The following is a 23463-nucleotide window of genomic DNA, read 5'->3' as shown; positions in this document are numbered from 1 at the left end:
GGTCCCTTTGCCAGAAAAATACACACTGACACAAAGATTTGTGTTCAAATCTCTTCTGAAGGAGATTCAGAAGCCCTATAGAGCCAATGAAGGGCTGAGATTTTTTTTTAGATCTCTCAGGTAATTTTTTTAACCATATGCATGAGTGGCCACCTCACGGGTGAGAAGACACCCTGCTGTTTGGGGGCAGCTGCATTCGTAGTCCTCCCTAACAGGAGCCCTTTGAGGGCGTAGCACTGCCGTCCCCATTTGATGGGTGGGGAAGCGGAAGCACAGGCAGTTAAGTAATTTGCATGGTCACACAGTTACAAGTGAGAAAGGGCTGAACATAAAATGTACAACACCGAAGACACTGCGTCATACTCCCCTCTCAGGCATTAGGGGAGCCTCGCGAGGCTTCAATCTTTAAATCTGAGATACATCCCTTAATAGGAAGGGATGCATGCTCATCTCCATGTGGGATTGGTAGGGTATGGACGGCTTGGGAGCTCTTAGGAATCCGGGGTAAGAGGCTACAAATCTCTTTTTTAGGCATGGCAGACTTCAGTTTCCTTGTGTAAGGTGTGAGAGGGGGCAGTTGATAAACGATGACATGATCATCTAAACATAGGCAAAACAAGGTGGAGAGTAAAATCGCATCCGCCTTCTCATAAGCCAACTACTTTTCAGAGTAATCACTATATGACGAGGCAAAAAATACTTGCCTCACATTTCCTGGGCCCTCTGGTCTTCAGCTCTCCAACACATGGTGGTTCTTACGTCGTGTGTTCTTATCCCAGCGGACTTGTTACATGTGGATAGTCTTGCCTATAATTTTTTCGCAATTTAGGAAGTGTTTTAAGTGTTGCCTTCAAGTTTTAAAAATTTAACATATTTTTTCTCATTAAAATACACTCTGAAAATTATGGAAAAAGGGGTCATTTCTATTAGAATTTTGGATATATAAAGAGATATATATAAACCAAATCATTTCTTTACCTATCAGTGAAGAGGATATTTTAGCTAAACAAAGGTTGTTCATATTATGGTTTCGGGGGGATTTTTGTTTTGTTGCAGTTTTTGGCCGGGACTGGGTTTGAACCCACCACCTCCGGCATATGGGGCCGGCGCCCTACTCCTTTGAGCCACAGAGGCCGCCCGGTTGTTCATATTATGAATGGACTGTCTCTCTCTTTCTGAAAACATCGTGATACCCAAAGTTGAAAAACAAAACAAATCCTGATAAAAGAGTGGCTACTTTTTCTCTTTACCTGAATCACTTGGTTCACTAGTTTTTTGTGTTTTTTTGTAGAGACAGAGTCTCACTTTATAGCCCTCGGTAGACTGCCGTGGCCTCACACAGCTCACAGCAACCTCCAACTCTTGGGCTTAGGCAATTCCCTTGCCTCAGCCTCCCGAGTAGCTGGGACTACAGGCGCCCGCTAAAATGCCCGGCTATTTTTTTGGTTGCAGTTTGGCCGGGGCCAGGTTTGAACCCACCATCCTCGGTATATGGGGCCTTACCGACTGAGCCACAGGCATCGCCTGGTTCACTAGTTTTAAATTCCATAAATTTTCATAACTTTGTTAAATGGGGGATTAATTTTTTCTCAAATCAAGCATATAGAATGAAATATAAAAAAAAAATATCCTTACTTATCTAGCATTTAGTGAAACCACAGTGAACATTTTGGGTACCACCTTCCAGTCTTTTTCACTGATACTGTTTCTATCTTGCAGATATCGGCGTCGTGTAGCATGGATGGCACAGCTTATGGGTAGACAGGGGCAGGATGAGAGTACAGTGCACAGAATCATCGAGGATTTCACAAAACCACTTGAGCATCCTTGTATAAAAAGAGAGGAAGAAGTGCAGTTGCCCGATGAGCTTACCTCTGAAATGGTCTCCAACATGGAAGGTACAGTGGGGAGAGAGAAGCTTCCTGTGATGAATGGAGACCCTGAGAAGTCAGATGCTGTGGAGGATCCGAGTGAGCCCTCAGACTGCCCACAGGAGGGCAGTGGGCGAGACACAGCAACTGCCAACAGCTCCCGTGACCGCCTGGTACATGACGCTGCACCTCCACCCCAAGTCAGCTGCCGCACAGAAGGTGCTGTCATCCCCCAGTGTGGCCCTCATCCTGAGGACGGCAGCAAACAGGCGTGTCTCCTCTGTGCGGGAGAGAGAGGGACTGACCATGAGTATGTGCTTGTGGAGGAAGCGCTAAGTGACAGGAACGAGAGGGAGGATGCCCCAGATGGGAAAGTAAGTAGAAAATAAAGCATTTCGGCTCGGTGCCTGTGGCTAAAGCGGCTAAGGCGCCAGACACATACACCTGAGCTGGCGGGTTCGAATCCAGCCCAGGCCCGCCAAACAACAATGATGGCTGCAACCAAAAAATAGCTGGGCATTGTGGTGGGTGCCTGTAGTCCCAGCTACTTGGGAGGCGGAGACAGGAGAATCGCTTGAGCCCAGGAGTTGGAGGTTGCTGGGAGCTGTGATGCCACAGCACTCTACCTAGGGTGACAGCTTGAGGCTCTATCTCAAAAAAAAAAAAAAAAAAAGAAAGAAAAGAAAAGAAAGCATTTCCTCTGCTCTGGAGGCTGAGGCAAGAGAATCGCATAAGCCCAAGAGCTGGAGGTTGCTGTGATCTGTGTGACGTCATGGCACTCTACCGAGGGCCGTACAGTGAGACTCTGTCTCTACAAAAAAAAAAAAAGAAAGAAAGCATTTCCTCCGGAGCCATCTGTTCCTGGAGGTGTTGGTGAGCAGGGATGCCCTCTCCCTGTGGCTGGTAGCTGGCTTGGTAAGATCAGAGGTTACCAGCAGGTTCTGGGTCTTGGCCTCAGTGGCTCAGCAGCTGTGAGGGCCGTATTCAAATAATACCTCACAATTTACAAATAACTTTAACTTTTTAAAAATGTATAAATTAAAGCAAGGCCAATATTATTTCTCCCTTGTTTGGGAGAAAAGGAAATACAGTGGTGATTACACATGATCTTGAGTACAGCTGCCGGGGGGCCTCACACGTAGAACTCAGCCATCACGGAAGAAGCCTGGGAGAGCTGATTCAGAGGCGCCTCGTGAAGGGCATTCTGTGACAGGCTGGTACCCTGGAATTGTCTCTAGTCACTAAAACTTAGAAGTAATCTAATGGTTAAATAATCTGTGAAATACCCCCTTGAAATACGTAGCCATAGGGTAAGGTTCATGAAGTCATACTGAGAGCACAGAACGTGCTTATGAGGCCCATACAGGTGGGCAGAAAAAAACACCACGTAAAATGCACCCACAAAATGGTCTCGACTGCAGGAAATAAATCAAAATGTTAATGGAAAAGTTAAAGCTTTCTTTTTCACAAAAGTATTTTTAAAAGCCTTTTTTTTTTTTTTGACGGTGTTAACCCAACAGCATGTGAATCTTGAGACTTTTACAAGAAAAATGTTCATTTTAAAATACAGTCTCTTCTGAATGACATAGTGCTTCCATTTGTTCTGATATGTTTTATTTCTTTCTCTTTAGTTGGTACAAAGAAAGAGATTAATATGCAGAAGAAATCCTTATAGGATCTTTGAGTATTTGCAGCTCAGCCTAGAAGAGGTATGTTTTCAACAGGTCGCCACTCCAGCCATTGGCCTGTGGGCCTGGGCACACCGCACATGTGAACCTACCTCACGGTCTGGTTCTATATGTGACTCAGTAATTGAATATGGTCATTCAGTATTGAAATCATCACGAGCAGCTTCCATAGTAGGCCTGCCTAAATTTCACTCCTCACCATTTATTTCATCAAATCAATTCTGAAATACACATGTGATGTTTCCCTATATCATTCCACACTCCACACAGGATTCAAGGGATTTATCTGAGTATTTTTCTTATCAGGCTTTCAGATCAACTGAATGTTATGTTAATTTTCACCAGCTTTTAATCCACATACCATACAGTTTGTCTGTTTAAAGAGTTAAACTCACTGCTTTTGAGTATATTCATGGAGTTTCACCGGCTTTTAATAAGCTGTGATTCATGATTCAGATCCCATAGTGACTGCTAATTAAGTAAATAGATTTATTTCCTCCTGTAGAATCACTAAAAGTATACGTTCCCTTTAGTGCAGCTGTTCTCAACCTGTGGGTTGCGACCCCTTTGTAATAATGAAAATACATCCTGCAGGTCAGATATTTACATTACGATTCATTACAGTTATGAAGTAGCAATGAAAATAATTTTATCGTTGGGGGTCCCCACAGTATGAGGAACTGTATTAAAGGGTTGCGACATTAGAAAGGTTGAGAACCACTGCTTTTGTTAATGCAGCAGCTGCGTCTACAAAGGTGTCCAAAATTGTTCTTCCATGACCGGCTTTGCGTTGTCCCCCTGAGTTGGGGTTTCTCCCATCGGTGCTCACTTTGTGTTCAGTCCCTCCTCTCCTGCTCTGTTAACACTGCACACAGGTAAGCCCTTCCTGCCTCTGAAGGTAGCATTACTTCTGGGGCACCCGCCTTCGCCAGCAGCTCTGTGTTTTTCTAGAGAAGCATCCAGCGTGGTTCCTGGTGTCTACAGGTCGCAGCAGTGCTGTGGAGTACATATGTGTTGGAACTTCCCGGCTTTGTGCACAGGAAGGGAATTGGGTCTCCACGTTCTCTCTTTCCGAGTCTGCTTCCTTCCCTGCGGAGAGACCAGTAGTAAAAAGCCCAGGCTTTCAGAGCAGGAAAGAACTATTTTATCTCTTAATTTTACAAATGAGGCAACTTAGTCTGCCAGGAAATACTGTAGCCAGTAGCCATATGTCACTATTTAAATTAAGCTAATTAAAATTGAATAAGATTCAAACTTTCATTTCTCAGTTGCACCAGTCACATTTCAAACCCTGCAACTGCTGTAGCCAGTGGCTATTGGACAGCTCACATAGGGAGCGTCCTAGCCTTCCCGAAGAGCTCTGTCAGACAGGACTGCTGGTCCCCATGGGTGTTTGACCTCTCAGAGTCTCGGGTTTCTTCTCTTTAAGTGGGGGATACACAACACCTTCTTAGGATGCTCTAGAAATTAAATTATGCATGAAATGGATTCAACACAGCGCCTGGTTCGTAGTAAATGTTTAGTAAGGTTGGTGCCTGCTGTTTTGTCATTATTATTATTACTTGAAAAAGCTCCTAGCACTCTGGGAGGCTGAGGTGGGTGGATTGCCTGAGCTTACAAGTTCAAGACCAAGTTTGAGCCAGAGTAGACCTCATCTCTAAAAAAATAGCCAGGTGGTGGGGTAGGCACTGTGGTCCCGGCTACTTGGGAGGCCGAGGCAATAGAATCGCTTGAGCCCAAGACTTTGAGGTTGCTGTGAGCTGTGACACCACGGAACTCTACTGAGGGCAACCAAATGAGACTCTGTCTAAAAATAAAAAAGAAAAAGCTGTTTAGTAGCTACTTAGAACTCACTCTCTTTTATAATCACAAAAATATCCACTGGACACTAAACTGTGCCAAGCATTGACTACTACCAATACAGAAATAAATAGACTGACTCCAGTCCTGCAGACAACCCAGAAATCATTACAGTTCAACAGGATGAGCGCAGTGCAGCATGTGGACCGTGCCAGTATTGCGCCTTCCGTATCCTTGGGCCCGATGCCGGATATCTGTTAGGTGCATAATAATCATTTGTTACACGAATGAAGGTACAAGGTAGGGGATTTGTAGAGAAGCTGGTGGAGACCATCAGGGCCACAGCTGAGGTGGAAAGAATTTACAGTCATGAAGCTGAGAATTTTTTTTTTTTTTGTAGAGACAGAGTCTCACTTTGTCGCCCTCGGTAGAGTGCCGTGGCATCACACAGCTCACAGCAACCTCCAACTCTTGAGCTTAGGCGATTCTCTTGCCTCAGCCTCCCAAGTAGCTGGGACTACAGGCGCCCGCCACAACGCCCAGCTATTTTTTTGTTGCAGTTTGGCCGGGGCCGGGTTTGAACCTACCACCCTCGGCATATGGGGCCGGTGCCCTACCCGCTGAGCCACAGGCACCGCCCTGAAGCTGAGAATGTTAAAGGATAAGCAGGGGTTGCCATGTGGACATCGGGATTCCATGGCTCTCCCAGGCAGTCAGCCTTCAAAAGTGGCAGAGGAGGACCCGATGTGAAGGGTGCAGCCCCAGGTCGGAGTCTGACCTGGTCCTGGTGGCAGGAGGGTACTGGCCAGAATAGGAGGAGGTTGGGCTGGAGCCCTGGAGCTGGCCAGCCTCTCGACCCTGGTCGGTGGCAGCAGTGGACAGAGAGTATAGGTGTCGGACAACTGGGAGTTCAGCCTCACTGTTTCAGTTGACCAGGTGCTATTTTTTATCAACAAATGAAAAGAACTGCAGCTGTCTGGGTCCCTCCTCTTAAGACACACTGCAGAAAAAAGTGAGAGTAATAGGAAATGCGATGACTCTGCATTCTTGAAAGCTGCTTGGTGCCTGAGAACAGTCCAGAGACGTGTCACAGGAGTTTTCAAGGAGTGTGCAGTCAAACCTAGCTCTGCTTCTCGGTTGTGTTTTGTCGGATTTCCTTCAAGTGAATCACCGCGTTTGGCACACCACTTGTAGGGCTTACATGTTTCTCTAAGTGTTGGTCGGGAACAGGCACGCCATCAGGGCTGGGATGGGGGCCGGCTGTGGCCATGCACAGTAGATCTTGTCAGGGATTGAGAAGGGTAAGGCACAGCTGGCTTAAAGATCTGCTCAGCATTGGCAGGAAATGTTTGGTCTTTGACTCACCACAAATTTGGATGTGCAGCTGGTAGGGGTGTTTTCATGCCTCTGCTGTGACTCAGAACAGACACTGGAATTTTGACACAGTAACTGAGTTACCCCTGTAACTTCTAAAGAGTTAGAAGTCCTGTCCTGCATCTGACAAGGACACACTAATTAACAAGATCCAGTGAGGAAAAACAAGCTGGTCTGAGAGAGGGACTATCCCCCCCAAAATCAATCAAATGAACATTGTTTTCACTGTAAATTAAAAGCGATTGCATAATTCTGTCATAAAGTTAGAGTGGTCAACTTTTGAAGGTTAAAGAGATTAACAGTTACTAGAAAATTGACCCATATTTCTCCAGGTCCCAAATATGTTCAATTTACTGTTCTGTGTGTGCTGCTGGGAAACTAATGGGGTGAAGGGTGGCGGTTTGATTGAGGTGTTGCAGACCAGCTCACTTGTTCCCAGACTGGATTCCTCCAAGGTAGCAACCCAGCGAGGCCCTGCATTCCAGGTCCAATCCTCCACTTCAAGGACTAAGAAGTTTGATTTTGTCAGAGCACAAGGAAAGACTGATGCTCTGCAGCGCTCGGGAGCACCTGGTGAATAAACCAGAGTGGCAGTTTATTAACTTCAATTAAACCACATCTGTGCTGAGGCCCAGCCACTGCCCTTTCTAGACTGGCACATTCTCTTTATGTAGAAAATTTAAGTGAGGAAAGATACTAAAATTGGAAGACTTCTTGGTAAGCACACAATCAGCCTGAGAAGTGTGTTGAAAACTTCAAATGCTTACTGATACCAGGCTCCCATGGCCTTTTCCACAAGGGGGAAAAGGCTTTTTCTTGATTCTGAAGATTCTTAAGATTTTATTTATTTTATAGTCTCACTCTGTTGCCCTGGGTAGAGTGTTGTGGTGTCATACTTCACAGCAATCTCAAACTCTTGTGTTCAAGTGATCATCTTGCCTCAGCCTCCCAAGTAGCTGGGACTACAAGAGCCAGCCAGTTAATGCCCAGCTATTTTTTAGAGATGGGATCTCCTTATTGCTCAGGCTGGTCTCGAACCCCTGAGCTCAAGCAATCCACCCACCTCAGCCTCCAAAAGTGCTAGGATTACATGTGTGAGCCACCGCACCCGGCGCTTAATATTTATTTATTTTTGAGACAGGGTCTCAGTCTGTCTCACTAGTGCAAGTGCAGTTGGTTCATCATATTTCACTGCAACCTTAGACTCCTGGGCTCAAGCAGTCCTCCTGCTTTGGGCTCCCAAAGTGCTAGGATTATAGGCCTGAGCTACCAAGCCTGGCCGATTCTCAGATTTTTATGTCTGCCTTCCTTTTCATTATTGTACTTACTGTGGTAGCATTTCTTTTGCCTGAAAAGCCACCCTTAAACTGAGACTCCGTCAGACGTCTTAGACTGGAGCAGAGGAGGATGTGCCACTGGAGCTACCAGCTGAACCTTTGGGTTCGAGTCCCTTCCCTGCTCGGTGCAGAGACCTCGCCAGCTTCACCACCTCCCCCTTTGCTGTGTTTCCTAACTGTCCTCTCTGACTGGCCTGTTCTTTAACTATGCTGACATTGGTAAGTTGCGGATCTGTTGCAGGGGCCTGCTGGCTTCTTGTAACTCCCAAGTTTGCAGCTGCTTAACTAGTGCCTCTGTGTATTGCTTCTTATATTTAGAGTAGATGATGAAATTTCTTTAAAAAAAAAAAAAAAAAAACAGAAAACTAGTCCTTACACAGGAAGACTGGGGAGAGAGCCAGATTGGGGTTACCATGGTGAGCCAGGTGCCGACTCGCCATGTGCCTGACAGTGTGATGGTCTGGGCTCGCATACGCTTCCTCTTATGCCCCAGACTCATTCCCTCTTATACACTAACCACTCCTTTTTCCATGTCCCCCCACCCCCCTTTTTTTAGAGATGGTACGTCACTCTTGCTCAGGCTGGCCTTGAACTTCTGAGCTCTAGCAATCCACCCATCTCTGCCTTCCAGAGTGCTAGTATTATAGGCATGAACCACTGCTCTGGGCCTCATATATCTAAACTTTTGAAAGCTTTCTGTAGACTCAGACTGTGAGACAGCTTGAGTCTATTTGGCACATTAGAGCCATCTGAATAATATATATATTTTTTTTTCTTTTTTTTTTTTTTGAGAGAGAGTCTCACTTTGTCACCCTCAACAGTACTATGGCATCACAACTCACAGCAATCTCAAACTCAAGAGATTCTCTTGCCTCAGCTTCCCGAGTACCTGAGACTACAGGTGCCCACCATGACACCCGGTTATTTTTAGAGATGGGGTCTTGCTCTTGCTTAGGCTGGTCTGGAACTGCTGAATTCAAGCAATCCACCTGCTTTGGCCTCCTAGAGTGCTAGGATTACAGGCGTGAGCCGTTGTGCCCGACTCTGAATAAGGTTTTAAAAACTACTCTTATTTTTCTCCACAAATACATTTCTGCTTATTTTTTTACTCAGACATATGGGAAACTTCAGCTGAACTGCTGTGAAGGTCTGGTTTAAAAAGTGTTTGCTGGCCAGGCTGGGTGGCTCACGCCTGTAATTATCACATTCTGGGAGGCCAAGAAGAGTGGATTACTTGAGCTCAGAAGTTAGAGACCAGCTTGGGCAAGAGTGAGACCCGTCTCTGCTAAAAATAGAAAAACTAGCTGGGTGTAGTGGTGGGTGCCTGTAATCCCAGCTACTTGGGAGGCTGAGGCAAGAGGATTGCTCAAGCCCAAGAGAGTTTGAGCTTGCTGTGAGCTGTGATGCCATGGTACTCTACCCAGGCAGGGTGACGGAGGGAGACTGTCTCAAAAAAAAAAAAAAAAAGGCATTTGCTAATGAGAAGGAAAGAAAAGGAGCATGGTTTTGCTATTCATTTTTTTTTTTTTTTTTAGGTTCTACAACACCGAGTGTTTCCAGTTAGCCTGCCACGCTATCTAAGTACTAACTAGGCCTAACCCTGCTTAACTTTGGAGGTCAGGAAAGTTTGGGTGCATTCGGGTTGGTATGGCTGTAGACTTCAGTGATTCTTCAGTTGGAATAATGAGACTAGCCAAGAAAAAATTATTAAAAATAAAGGTCAGTTAAATGAATTATAAAGTAACAGTAATTAGTATTTTAAAAAGTAGTGTTGGTATAGGGTGGAGGCATGGAAAGATTGGGCTAGTAAGAGTCTAAAAACAGACCCATTTGTAGATGGGTATATAATAAAATTTGTATTTCGTATCAGTGGGGAAAAGATTCACTTTGGAGACAGCCGATGAGCTATTTGGAAAAAGATAAAGCCGTAATCCTGTCTCCTAATACCTAAATAAATTCCAGGCCAATTAAAGATTTAAAGGAAATTTTTAAAATAGAAAACAAGGATAAATATTAATGTACTTTTGAGAGATTGATAAGGTTTTCTGAGAGGCCATAATATGTAGATTTGATTACTGAAGCATTTGAAATTCTGTGTTAAAGGCAAAATGATAATTACTGGCACAAGATGAAATGGGAAGAAAGTATTTGCAGCATGCAGCGTAGCACACACGAGGCAGCGTTCTTGTTGTTCTTTCATGTTCTCGTGTGTAACATGCCAGGTATTGCCTCCCTCGGAATCCCGGTGCAGGTTGGTGAGGTATGGTGCATGCACAGGGCCTTGCCTGGGAGGCACATAGCCCTCATCATGTCCTCACTCCTTACTAAGTTGGCTGACTTTCTGGAGGGAATGAAGACGTAGCTTTAGTTCAGTTCTTTATTATATATTGTTTTAAAACAAAGTGGCAGATATTTTCAGATGAACGTATTTTCTGTACCTTTAAAAAGAACTTCAATGGAATTTTGCTTATGGGTACTTTGGAGAAAGATGTGTTTATGCTGAGGGAGAGCTAATATTCACAAAACAAAACACTTGTTGGAAATCATACATTTTTGCTTAAATTAACATCGCAGTTCTGCTCAATTTCGCACTTAGTGTTGGACATCACAATTACTTTAACACAAACAATAATGTCTATACAACGTCCAACATAGTGCCTGGCACTTATAATAGGTGCTCAGGCAGCTCCTGCTTCTATTCCCTCCCTGGCTGCACATATATACTGTCTCTAAATTGTTGATAATGATCATAAAATGGATCTTTTACTTAAATAGTGGATATATTACACAGTGACTTGGTCTTTCATACAGTGACTGGATCGTAAGTGGAATGGTTGGGCACCTGCCTAGTTGGAGCTGTAATTCAGGCATGCTGGATAGCGTCCTTCACATCCGACACCTCCCTTACCTCTGCTTTTAGCCAGAACCCTTCATGAGCCAACATGGTGATGATTTAATGTTCACTCTGTATGGATAATTAAGTTGCTGGGCCAGTGAGCTAGTGTGTTCCATTGCTTCTTAGATATTTGTTATGAAGATGTGTTTTTCCATTGCAATGCTTGTAGGCCCTAACTACAAGCGTTGGCAGCATGCAGCTGCAAACGTGGTGTTTCAAACCATCATTTAAGTCATCCCTTCATGGTATTATAGTATTATACAAGCAAAAACTTACTAATGAAATCTCAGAGGACATAATTGACAACCTCCATAGACCTCCCCAGTCTACTGATGTTGTAATTGTAAATTAAACTATTGAAAAGATCCTCTCGATCTGTAATAAGTACCTCCTAACAGTTTGCTTAGATTTCATAAAAGCTGTATCATTTTAGACAAATAAAAATGGGATATTGATTTCATTCACTCTTGGGGAAACATGTTTGCTGATAATGAAAAGATATCAGCTTCTGAAGAACTTACATCCTAGCGGATACCAGGAATGAATCTCTAATCAGGTAGTGATTGGATTGAACTTGTTTTTAAGCTATGCTGTCCAAACAGTTTTTAGAAAGAGAAGGAAACTAAAATGGATTGAGCATTTAGGCACTGTGGCATGGCTTATTGAATCTTTATAAGATGTAACCTTATGAAATCTTTATAAGCTCTTATCAGATCTTTAAGATTGTAGAAAGGAAGCACAGAGAATTCCAAGTGACAACTTCCAAGGTCTTCACTAATGATGACGATTTGAACCTGGGTCTTTCAGATCTCAGACTTCATTCGTGTCACACTATTCTGAACCAAGAAGTGCCAATTGTGACAAAATGAAAGGGACTCAGCCATTTGAGAAAACAACTTTGTTTTTCCCACTGCACCTTTTGGTCACAATTTACATTGTAGTCCCTCTGAAAAACAGTGGGTGATGGGAAGATTATTGGCTACCTAGCAGAGCTGTGAATCGCAGCTAGAAGGAGTAGAACATTAAGTGCTGGCACCAGAGAGACTAGCTGAGTCAGGCGCAGAGACCTGCTGGTGGGCGCTCTAGCTGTCTGGGCCTAAGCCAAGGGCGGGATCTGGGCATGTGTCCTTTTTATCCCTTGAGCACAAGCTTTGAGCACCCACCAAGTGCTAGCAGGAGTGTCTAACCTACATCCTGTAGCCTGTTTGCAGATTATTTGAGGACCATGTTGCTTGGTATCAGATATCACAAAAAGTATGCACAAACCTTTTTTTTTTTTTTTTGCTCACCAGTTTTTCTTAAAGTTTGTATACTTAATGTATGGCCCAGAACAACTCTTCTTCCAACATGCAACAAAAAAGATTAGACACCCCAGTACCCTCTTTTAGGCCAAAGAAATAGCAAACAGGTTCTGCTGTGCTGGAATTTACATTCTAGTGGGAGAGAAGTGTAAGTTATTTATTTATTTTTTTTTTTTGTAGAGACAGAGTCTCACTGTACCGCCCTCGAGTAGAGTGCCATGGCGTCACACGGCTCACAGCAACCTCTAACTCTTGGGCTTACACGATTCTCTTGCCTCAGCCTCCCGAGTAGCTGGGACTACAGGCGCCCGCCACAACGCCCAGCTATTTTTCTGTTGCGGTTTGGCTGGGGCTGGGTCCGAACCTGCCACCCTTGGCACATGGGGCCGGCGCCGCCAAAGTGTAAGTTATTTTAAGACAAAAATAACTGCTCTGAGGAAAATGATGAAGGTGGGGTTACTTCGGGTGGGTAGTCAGGGAAGACCTCTCTAGCATTGACCTTTGAATCTGGGGCAGAACATGCCTGATAGTGGGAATAGCAATTACGGAGACAAAGACAGGAATGAGCTTTGTGTATTCAAGACAGGAAGTGCAGCTGGTACAGCTAAAAAGTGGGGTGGTCAGATCGCACAGGGACCCAGAGCTGGTAGCGAGCAATTGGACTTTATTCTAAGGGCAATGAAAGCACTTTGGAGGGTTTTGGTGAGGGAAGTAACATGATGTTCATATGCTAAGGAGATGAAACTGGCTGCTGTGAAGAATGGGCTGTCACAGAATTCTAGAAGAAAGCCACCACCACCAGCTAGGACCAGGACAGTGATGGGGGGAAGTGTAATAATGGGTGACCACATTTACGTCCAGAGAAGCTCTGGATTTCAGTCAGGCTAAAGCAACGTGTCATCAAGCCACTTTATGCCACTTAATAAAAATGCAAGAGTAGAAATCCTCTTTTATTTGCTTTTCATCAGTTTCCTCGAGGGGTATAGCATCCCATGGATTCTGTGGCCTTAGCAGGAGAGTTGCTTCAGAATTTGGCACGACCATGCCACTGTTTCCGTAGGCCCTGAGTTCCCTTCCTGAGATTACATCCTCGTTTTGTTCGGTTTGCCGGCAGTATTCACTGTGGTGTTCTTTGCTTTATATACATAAGCACATCTTTGCCCAAATAGAATTCAGTTTCATCTTGGGCATAAACACCTTCAATTTTAAGAAGAGCTGTGTGGTTCTGGAGACCTCAGTTATAGCCAGCAAGGCTATAGCCCACAGCCTTCCAGACATATGTGCCTTTCAGAAGTCCTGTTCCCAGCAGACCTGTTCTGGGGAGGCAGAGGACCAACACCATCAGTCCCCCGTCGCCTCCATCTTGCCTTTCTTTTCCTGGGGCCCACAGAAATCACGGGCTGGCAGAGATTACAAGGCACATGGCTGCCTTGTCACGCTGTATAGATGAGCCCACCCGTTATTTTCTCTTTCACAAATTATGACTATTATTACTATTTTATTGTTAGGGATTCATTGAGGGTACACAGAACTAGGTTACATTGATTGATTTTGTTAGATAAGGACCCTCTTCTTTCACAAACTACTAAAGAGCATTTTTATGTAAGCTCTGTTAGTGTTTACCAATTACAAATTAAAACAAAAATTGTGAGTGTCTTAACACATTTACAAACCCATTAATCTTAACATAATGTTTCTTTTTTTTTTTTGTAGAGACAGAGTCTCACTGTACCGCCCTCGGGTAGAGTGCCGTGGCGTCACACGGCTCACAGCAACCTCTAAATCTTGGGCTTACGCGATTCTCTTGCCTCAGCCTCCCGAGCAGCTGGGACGACAGGCGCCCTCCACAACGCCTGGCTATTTTTTTTGTTGTTGTTGCAGTTTGGCCGGGGCTGGGTTTGAACCTGCCACCCTCGGCATATGGGGCCAGCGCCCTACTCAATGAGCCACAGGCACCGCCCAACATAATGTTTCTTACATTTTCTTTTTCTTTTTATTTGTGCTTTGTATTTATTTATTTTTCTCAAGCATGAAACAGGTAATTGAGGAAGAGTTCACAGAGCAAGATAAGTTTGCCACAGACAGCAGCAGGCCCCCTTCCCAGGGCAAAAAGGCCAGTAACTACATTTTTTAAAACAAAACTTGCAGGCAATGTCTGTGGCTCAAGGAATAGGGCGCCGGCCCCATATACCAGAGGTGGCGGGTTCAAACCCGGCCGCGGCCAAAAAAGAACTGCCAAAAAAAAAACTTAAGTGAAAATGGCTTTGTTTTTCATTTTTGCAAATTGCTTTAAGGTCCTGCCTCCTAGAAGTCACCTCAATCCTCACTTCTGCTTTTGGCTTCAGTCTCTGGTGCTGTTACCTGTCTTGTAGCTGCTGGAGAGAATGACATGATGAGAAATTACTCTGTAATATTGTGGAAGTGTTTGGACCTTGAGTTCTCCTGCAAGGATCTTGGGGACCCCAGTATCCTCAGACCACCCTTTGAGAACCTCTGCTGTGAAGAGAAATGTTGTAAGATAGCCAGGCAGAGAATGGCAGAGTTGTGGATTTGGGCGATTTCTGACGGGTCACTAAGGTGTCAGCCCCTTGGAACTCCGGGCTCATACTTAGCTTGTGGAGTCCATTGTTCCTGTGGGTGTGCTGGGTTTGTGGGGGGAAACAGGCTGAGTGGGTTTGTCCAGTGCGGAAACAGGCTGAGTGGGTTTGTCCAGGCCTTGCTGTTGCACAGAAGCAGGACAGGGGTCTGTGCTCACTGGTGGTGGCAGGGAGAGCAGAAGCAGAGTATTTGTTGTTTGGTTATGAATCTAATCTTTCACCCTCATATATAAAAAGAAAGGTCACTTGCTTTACTACTAGCTACCATTTGCTCACTGCCTTCTGTGCACCAGTCTCATGGAGTCTGTTCCGTGGTGTCCAAGAATCTCAGCACCTGAGTCAGGCAGAGCCAACCACACAAGGCTCTTTGGCTGGTATCAGTATTTGGCAGCATATTATTTTTATTAGGAAGGTATTTTTATTTCCATTAAAGTGTGATTTTATTCAACTAGGGCTATCTCTGCCATTCCTCCAGCATAGCGTAAAAAACATTACGTAATGGAGTCAGAGCAGACAGAGTTACAGAGAATCACTTCACAGCAGGGACTGTGGAGAGCCTCAGTGTGGCATGTGAACAACATCTGCACGGCCCTTTCCACACATTTTTTCCTGTGTATATTTAGTTGAATATGGTTATTTAATTTTACAGGGGTGGCCAAATAAGCACAGGCTTCTGCTGCTCTAGCTGACAACAACATTCTTCAGTTCACTTATGTAGTTTTTAAGGGAAAAAAATACTTTATGGGAAAATTCATACCAGTGTATTATTTTTTACTGGTTTAAGCTGTTTGTAACATTCATATTTTCTTAGATTTCTTATCCTTGAAATTTGAATGAACCATTTATGTTCAAAAATGTGTGACCATTTTGCTGATCATTTCAGAACATCAGTTTGTATTTGAGGTGAAGGCGCGAAGAGAAATCAGTCTGTGAAATAATGTCTCAGGAATGTGGCACAACTTCTCATGAACATTTTCTGCTTGCTCTGTCTTTAGGCCTTCTTCCTGGTCTATGCCCTAGGATGTCTAAGCATCTACTATGAGAAGGTAAGACACTTGGCTTCCACACAATCGGCTCCAAACGTCCCTGGTGTCAGAAGCAGGTTGTGCTGGGCTCAGCGGCTCCTGCCTGTACTTGGTGCTTCAGGAGGCTGAGGTGGGAGGATTGCTTAAGACCAGGAGTTTGAGACCAGCCCGGGCAACAGAGTGAGACCTATCCCTACAAAAGAAGAAAAATTAGCTGGGCAAGGCAGGACAGCCCTATAGTCCTAGCTACTCAAAAGTCTGAGCAGGCAGAAGGATCACTTGAACCCAAGGTTCAACCCAAGTTCAAGGTTGCAGTGAGCTATGGTCAAACCACTGCACTCTAGCCTGTGTGACAGAGCTGGACTCTTCTCTCAAAAAACAAAAAGCTGGGACGGTGCCTGTGACTCAAAGGAGTAGGGCACCGGCCCCATAGGCCGCAGGTGGTGGGTTCAAACCCAGCCCTGGCCAAAAACTGCAAAAAAAAAAAAAAGCAAGTGTACTGATTTAGTACAAATGTATTTACTTCTTCTAAATAAAATAGGAATTGAATTTTTTTCTCTAATTTTGGGTTTGAGTCCCTGAATTGAGATTATCTGGGTAAATTAGATTACATTTAATTCATAAGGACTAGAAGAAGTATCATATCTTATACTGTATACTGATCGGAAAATCTGCATCTGGGCAGTATTAAAAATCAACAACAGGGCGGCGCCTGTGGCTCAGTTGGTAAGGCGCCGGCCCCATATACCGAGGGTGGCAGGTTCAGACCCAGCCCCGGCCAAACTGCAATAAAAAAAAAAAATAGCCGGGCGTTGTGGCGGGCGCCTGTAGTCCCAGCTACTCGGGAGGCTGAGGCAAGAGAATCGCTTAAGCCCAGGAGTTGGAGGTTGCTGTGAGCTGTGTGATGCCACGGCACTCTACAGAGGGCCATAAAGTGAGACTCTGTCTCTACAAAAAAAATAAATAAATAAAAATCAACAACAAAAGTACAAGCTACCCATAATTGGCACCTACTTTGGTAAAGGCTGAGCATTAGGCACGTTACACACAGTATCTCTAGTGCTTCCCTCCACAGGGTAAGAATTCTACATATGGGGCTTGAAGAAAATAAGATTCACCCAAGGTCACACAGCTAGTCTGGTTAGAATTAGTATTTGAATATATATCCAGATACCTCCAGTGCCCATGATTTTGAGGTTTTGGGGGCTATAGCCTGCTGCCTGTAGAGGAAAGGTGGTACGGGAGGGTGATGCACAGTAGGGGGCCTGGTTCTAGGCAGGGGCGCTGAGGCCATGGGGAGGAGGAAACATTAAACTGGATACTTTTTGTACTTTTTGAATTTAAAAATCATGTGAGTATAATACCCATTCAAAATATTTGGAATAAAATTAAAAAGGTGAACAGAATGGTAAAGTAGATTTTAAAAGTTAAAAAGAGAGAAAGGTAAAAGTGTATTTTATTTTATTTGGTTCTTGGAGCACATAATTTTATCATTCATCAGATTCTAATCACATAAATATTGTTTAGTAGTCCAGTGGTTTGGAAATGAGTCTGCCCGACGGTTCAGTTTCCCAGATGGTGGCCATTCTTGGCCCCACCCTCCCTCCGCTCACAGGCATCAACAGAATTTGTCAAAACACTGCAGTTGCTGCATAGAATCCTCAACACACAAACCACATCGGGGTATCCACATTGGAAATTCAGCTTTCTCCACAAGGCTTTGCTAGTTAGAGGAGGGGTTGAGTGTTTTTCTTGCACTGGGATTTGAAGAAGACCACATACGTATGGAATTTTCACGTTAGGGACAACTGCAAATAAGAAAACAAAGGAAAAACAAAAACTAACTCTGGCTTGTTAATGGTATTAAAGTCTGTCTTTAATACAGGCTGAGCCACAGTGAGCAAATCCCACTGAGTGAGTGAGCCCTAAACCAGCTGAAGAATTGTTCAACTGAGCATTGAAGTGAACCCATCAAACTTCCCAAACTTGCGTATTTTCTTCTTCTTGTACTTTTTTTATTGTTATGTCAGAATATTCTCTAGACCAAACCATTCTCATTCTCTTCAACTCCTGCATTAGAAACAAAATTCTCAGCCAGGCACAGTGGCTCACTGTAATCCCAGAACTTTGGGAAGCCCAGGCAAATGGATTGCTTGAGCTCAGGAGTTCGAGACCAGTCTGAGCAAGAATAAGACACATCTCTAAAAATAGCCAGGTGTTGTGGGGGTCACCTATAGTCCCAGCTACCTGGAAGGCTGAGGCAAGAGGGTTGCTTACGCCCAAGAGTTTGAGCTTGCTGTGAGCTATGATGCCATGGCACTGTACCCAGGGCAACAAAGTGAAACTCTGTCTCAAAAAAAAAAAGAAACAAAGCCAGGCACAGTGGCTCATGCCTGTAATCCAAGCACTCTGAGAGGCCAAGGTGAGTGGATTGCCTGAGCTCACGAGTTCAAGATCAACCTGAGCCAGAGTGAGACCTCGTCTCTGAAAATAGATGGGCGTTGTGGTGGGTGCCTGTTGTCCCAGCTACTCGGGAGGCTGAGGCAAGAGAATCGCCTAAGCCCAGGAGCTGGAGGTTGCTGTGAGATGTGAAGGCCCGACACTCTACCAAGGACAACAAAGTAAGACAGAAAAAAAAAGGAAGCAAGTAAAATTCTCTTTTAATGCCATAGGTGCTTATGACCAATGAATACTAAGAAAAAAGAGACATTTTTTTAAAGTTTCTTTTAAGTAATTGGATTATTTAGTTTGTGTCATCTAACAACAAATTCTCTAGTTTCAAAGACTAAATGGAGCATCTTATCTTTTTTTTTTGTTTTTTTTTTTTTTCAGACAAAGCCTCAAGCTGTCACCCTGGGTAGAGTGCCATGGCATCACAGCTCACAGTAATCTCCAACTCCTGGGCTCAAGCCATTCTCCTGCCTCCGCCTCCCAAGTAGCTGGGACTACAGGTGCCCGCCACAATGCCCAGCTATTTTTTGGTTGCAGCTGTCATTGTTGTTTGGTGGGCCCAGGCTGGATTCGAACCCGCCAGCTCAGGTGTATGTGGCTGGCGCTTAGCTGCTTGAGCCACAGGCGCCAAGCCAGCATCTTTTTTTTTTTTTTTGAAACTTTTAGTATAAAATTATTTTTGGCTTTGGTTGGTGCCTGTGGCTCAGTGGGTAGGGCGTTGGCCGCATATACCAAGGGTAGCAGGTTCAAACCCAGCCCCGGCCAAACTGCAACAAAAAATAGCCGGGTGTTGTGGCAGGTGCCTGTAGTCCCGGCTACTTGGGAGGCTGAGGCAAGAGAATCACCTAAGCCCAAGAGCTAGAAGTTGCTGTGAGCCGTGATGCCACCGCACTCTACCGAGGTCGACAAAATAAGACTCTGTCTTATAAAAAATATATATATATATTTTTTTGGCTTTTCCAAATGTGGCCTAGCATAGAGTAGTTATTTGTTAAGGGTCTGTAAAATGCTGGAATTGCTGTCCTTCAACTTACACTTGAGCCCACAGGCACACACTCATTCCTCCAGCTAGAATGTTCTCCCCAGCTCAGCACCTCCCCAAAACCTTCCATTCCCTTTCCCGGGGCTACTTCTCAACCTCTAAGAAGCCTTTTCTGTGTCCTGTGGAGCTCTGTTCTCCATGGAGTGTTATGGGAACCTCAAATGGGGGGCACATATATAACTACATTTCCTGGGTACCCACATTTAAAAAGTTTCAAAAAAGAAAACCAGATGATGATGCAAGATGTCTATAAAGAATAGAAATTTTTAAAAAGGAAAGAAAAGAAAACAAGATGAAATTCATTTCAATAACATATTACATAGTTTAATTTTAATACTATATCATGTAGTTTATTTTGCATACCTAAAATTATTGGGATAGTTTTACATTCTTTTTTTTCCATGCTACGTAGGAATTCAGTGTGTATTTTACACTGAGAGCTTCTCTCAGTTCGGACAAGCGGTGGGTGGCTGGCGGTCACCACACTGTGCAGGGCAGGGCGGGCCTCCTGATTAAGCCTTGGGTTTGGTGCTGCCTCAGCTCCAGAGCTGGTGTGGATGTTGATGCTCTGCTGGAAGAGGGGCGAATGCATACCTAACACTGATGTTTAAAAAATAATTTCAGGAGCCTTTAACAATCCTGAAGCTCTGGAAGACTTTCTCTGTAGTTCAGCCCACATTCAGGACGACCTACATGGCCTACCACCACTTCCGGAGCAAGGGCTGGGTTCCCAAAGTGGGACTCAAATACGGCACAGATCTACGTACGTAACTCAGCAGGGTTTGGGTCAGATTTCCCCCGAAAAATCAAACCATTCGTTCTGTTGCCAGCCTTCTAAGAATGTCTCCTCCTTTGGGCTTAGGTAAGAGTATTGGATATTTGGATTGGGGTGGAAGGTTAAAGTGCAGAAAGAGAGAAGGTAGTCTAGGGAGAAAGCCCAGGGTTAGAAGTTTGCAGCCCCAATTCAGACTTTTCCTCTTGTTTGCTCTGTAATGTGAGAAGAAGAGTCTAGGGCTGGGCATGGTGGCTCATGCCTGTAATCCTAGCACTTTACTGTGTTTCGTCTCTACAAAAACAAAAAACTAACTGGGCGTTGTGGCAGGCACCTGTGGTTTCAGCAGCTACTTGGGAGGCTGAAGCAAGAGGATCTCTTAAGCCCAAGAGTTTGAGGTTGCTGTGAGCTGTGATGCCATGACTGGGTGACAGAGTGAGGCTCTGTCTCAAAAAAAAAAAAAAAAGAAAAGAAGAAAGAAAGGGAGGGAGAAAGAAAGAGAAAGACAAAGAGGAAGGAGAAGGAGGAAGAAAGGGAGGGAGGAAAGAAAGAAAAAAAGAGAAATGAAAGAAAAAGATTCTAGTTCTTTTTTTGTGTGTGTGTGTGGTTTTTGGCCGGGGCTGGGTTTGAACCCACCACCTCTGGCATGTGGGACCGGCGCCCTACTCCTTGAGCCTCAGGTGCCGCCCAAGAAAAAGATTCTAAATACAACCCCCCACCTCTCATTAGCCATAAGATTGTATGATCTATGGCAGTGCCTGTCCTCTGGACTTCTGTCCTCATCTGCCAAGTGAGAATAATCATATCACTATAATAATCACAACTATTATCAATACCAAGCTTTGCACTCTTTTGCATTTGTTATCATTTAGTCCTTGTAAGCAGTTCTGTACAGTTGATGCTCTTATTATCCTTACTGTCTGATAGGGAGACTGCAGTTTTGAGAGAATAAGAGTATCAAATTTGCTACAACAACAACAAAAAAATAGCCGGGCGTTGTGGTGGGCACCTGGTCCCACCTACTTGGGAAGCTGAGGGAAGAGAATCACTTAAGCCTAAGAGTTTGAGGTTGCTGTGAGCTGTGATGCTACAGCACTCTACCAAGGGCGACATAGTGAAACTCTGTCTCCCCAAAAAAAAAAAAAAATACAGTTTAAATATGAGATAGAATAAATAAGGAAACATGATTGTGGAAAATATAGACTAGCAAAACAAGACTAAGTGAAGGGTTGCTATGTTGTCCTTGGGGTCCTATACGGTTACTAAAATGATGCTACAAATTTGGCACTGAGCTTCCTGAGCCAAAGGAAAATGTGATTAGCGACAGGATTAATATGTCCAAGAGGACCATGATGCCAGTTCCTCAAGGGAAACAAAACTTTTCCTTGAACTTCCCTGCTTTGGTTTTAGCACAGACAGCCAAGAGCTTACAGATGTGATCATGTGTTAGTTAATGGTAATTCCCACAGCTATAGTTACATAGAAACCCTGAATCCTGGGCTCCGCAGTAGAGTTCTTTTTTTTTTTTTTCATGTGAGATACTAAATCTGTGTTTCTGACTTGGAGAGGCAGCAGATCACCTCCAGAAGATGCTTCAGTAACTCATGCTTCTTGCGGCGCATGGTCTTCAACATGTGGCTTCAAGGTCACCTTCAGAAGGGAGCAAGCACAGGCTTTGTACACAGGAGGGTTTTCAGGGCCCGCCTGGTAGTGTCACATGACACACGGCCATGCCTGCCGCAGGAGAGACTGAGAGCTGCGGCTAGCCACATGCCTGGGAGGAGGAAGGGCGAGTTCAGTAAACTGGGGGCTGGTCTCTGTACTGCCAGGGGGCTTCCTGTGAGGGTCCAGAGTCACTGTCCCCGGCTCCTTGTCCCAGCTGCTCTTCCAGATTCTACAGACTGAGTTGACCCACTTCCTTCAGGTCCCCAACACCTGGCACAGGACCTGGCCAGAGTAGCCACCTGGATGCTTTGAATTATATTGGTATGAAGTGAGTAACAAAATGTTGGTCCCTGTAATATGAACTTCACTCTTGGTGCAACTCATACACTTACCCTGAAGAGTGTGAGACGAGACAAGAATCACTTATACTTGACTTTGGAATGTATTTGTAGGTTGGGACGAAGACGATAGGGTCTTAGTGACAAATTTGCTTTACTACTTGGATTTGTTTCAGGGCAAGAAAATAGATTGGATTTCAAAAACAGACTACAGGCATGGTGCAGATTGTCATCACACAGATAATTGAATGTTTGCCTCCCTTTGGAGAAGAAGCAAAATTAAATAATGCAGTGAGTTGTCGATTTTGAGTGCTTATACATTTTCTTCTTTTTTTTTTCTTCTTTACAGTGCTGTATCGGAAAGGCCCTCCATTTTACCATGCAAGGTTTGGAGTGATTTTTAAATCAGTGGCTTAAAGGGACATGAGAAATGTTTGGCTTTCTATTAAATTTTTTTGGTGCTATAGAAACAAAAGTCATATTCCTCCTGGCCTGACAGGGTTAGCTGCTCTATGGCTATGCCTTGTCCACTAACATTGTTACCTAAGATACAGGTTATGATAATACGTGTCTTACTGTTAAACATTGAGTTAATCTGTATAGTAATTGTTCATCTTAATTTCTATGGATAATAGTGTCTAAACAGGTAAGTGAATTTACAACTTTCATATTGGGAAAAATATTTCTCTTTTCATTAAACAAATGTTGAAATCAGGGTAAAATTTATAACTTAAAAATATGAATTTTGCATTAATATTTTCTCAGCAGTATAGGGGAATTTAGATCAGTTGCTGTAAATTTTCTTGTCTGTGCCTTAGTAGGACAAACACTGATCTTTTTAAACAGACTGATTTCATGCTTTTCATTTTGTAAATGTGTAATAGTTTTTTCTGTGTTTTCCAGTTACTCTGTCATTATTGAGCTAGTCAGCGATCATTTTGAAGGCTCTCTCCGCAGACCTTTCAGTTGGAAGTCACTGGCGGCCTTGAGCAGAGTTTCAGTTAACGTGTCCAAGGTAGCACAACGTCAGCTTTGGCATTCAAGTGTCATGTGGTTCGATTTCCTTTTTTTTTTTTTTCCTCCTTAAATGTGGTAGTATCAAGAGTCATTTATAGGGCGGCGCCTGTGGGTCAGTCGGTAAGGTGCCGGCCCCATATACCAAGGGTGATGGGTTCAAACCCGGCCCCAGCCAAACTACAACCAAAAAATAGCCGGGCGTTGTGGCGGGCGCCTGTAGTCCCAGCTACTCGGGAGGCTGAGGCAAGAGAATCGCTTAAGCCCAGGAGTTGGAGGTTGCTGTGAGCTG

General features: G+C 44.3%; 1 protein-coding gene across 4 annotated transcripts in view; it reads left to right on the top strand.

Moving 5' to 3' along the window:
* Positions 1 to 23463, top strand: part of TSEN2 (tRNA splicing endonuclease subunit 2) — a 47213-nt gene that overhangs the window by 16764 nt on the left and 6986 nt on the right. For all 4 annotated transcript variants that reach the window (XM_053600090.1, XM_053600089.1, XM_053600092.1 and 1 more), the window contains exons 5-10: positions 1720 to 2245; positions 3503 to 3580; positions 15860 to 15910; positions 20007 to 20145; positions 22507 to 22543; positions 23061 to 23172. In XM_053600090.1, coding sequence (XP_053456065.1) covers positions 1720 to 2245; positions 3503 to 3580; positions 15860 to 15910; positions 20007 to 20145; positions 22507 to 22543; positions 23061 to 23172 — 943 coding nt within the window. The remainder of the gene's footprint in view (positions 1 to 1719; positions 2246 to 3502; positions 3581 to 15859; positions 15911 to 20006; positions 20146 to 22506; positions 22544 to 23060; positions 23173 to 23463) is intronic.

This window comes from Nycticebus coucang, chromosome 8 (assembly GCF_027406575.1).
Source record: "Nycticebus coucang isolate mNycCou1 chromosome 8, mNycCou1.pri, whole genome shotgun sequence".
Lineage (NCBI taxonomy): Eukaryota > Metazoa > Chordata > Mammalia > Primates > Lorisidae > Nycticebus > Nycticebus coucang.
The sequence above is the reverse complement of the archived record's forward strand: the minus strand, read 5'-3'. Positions and strand labels throughout refer to the sequence as shown.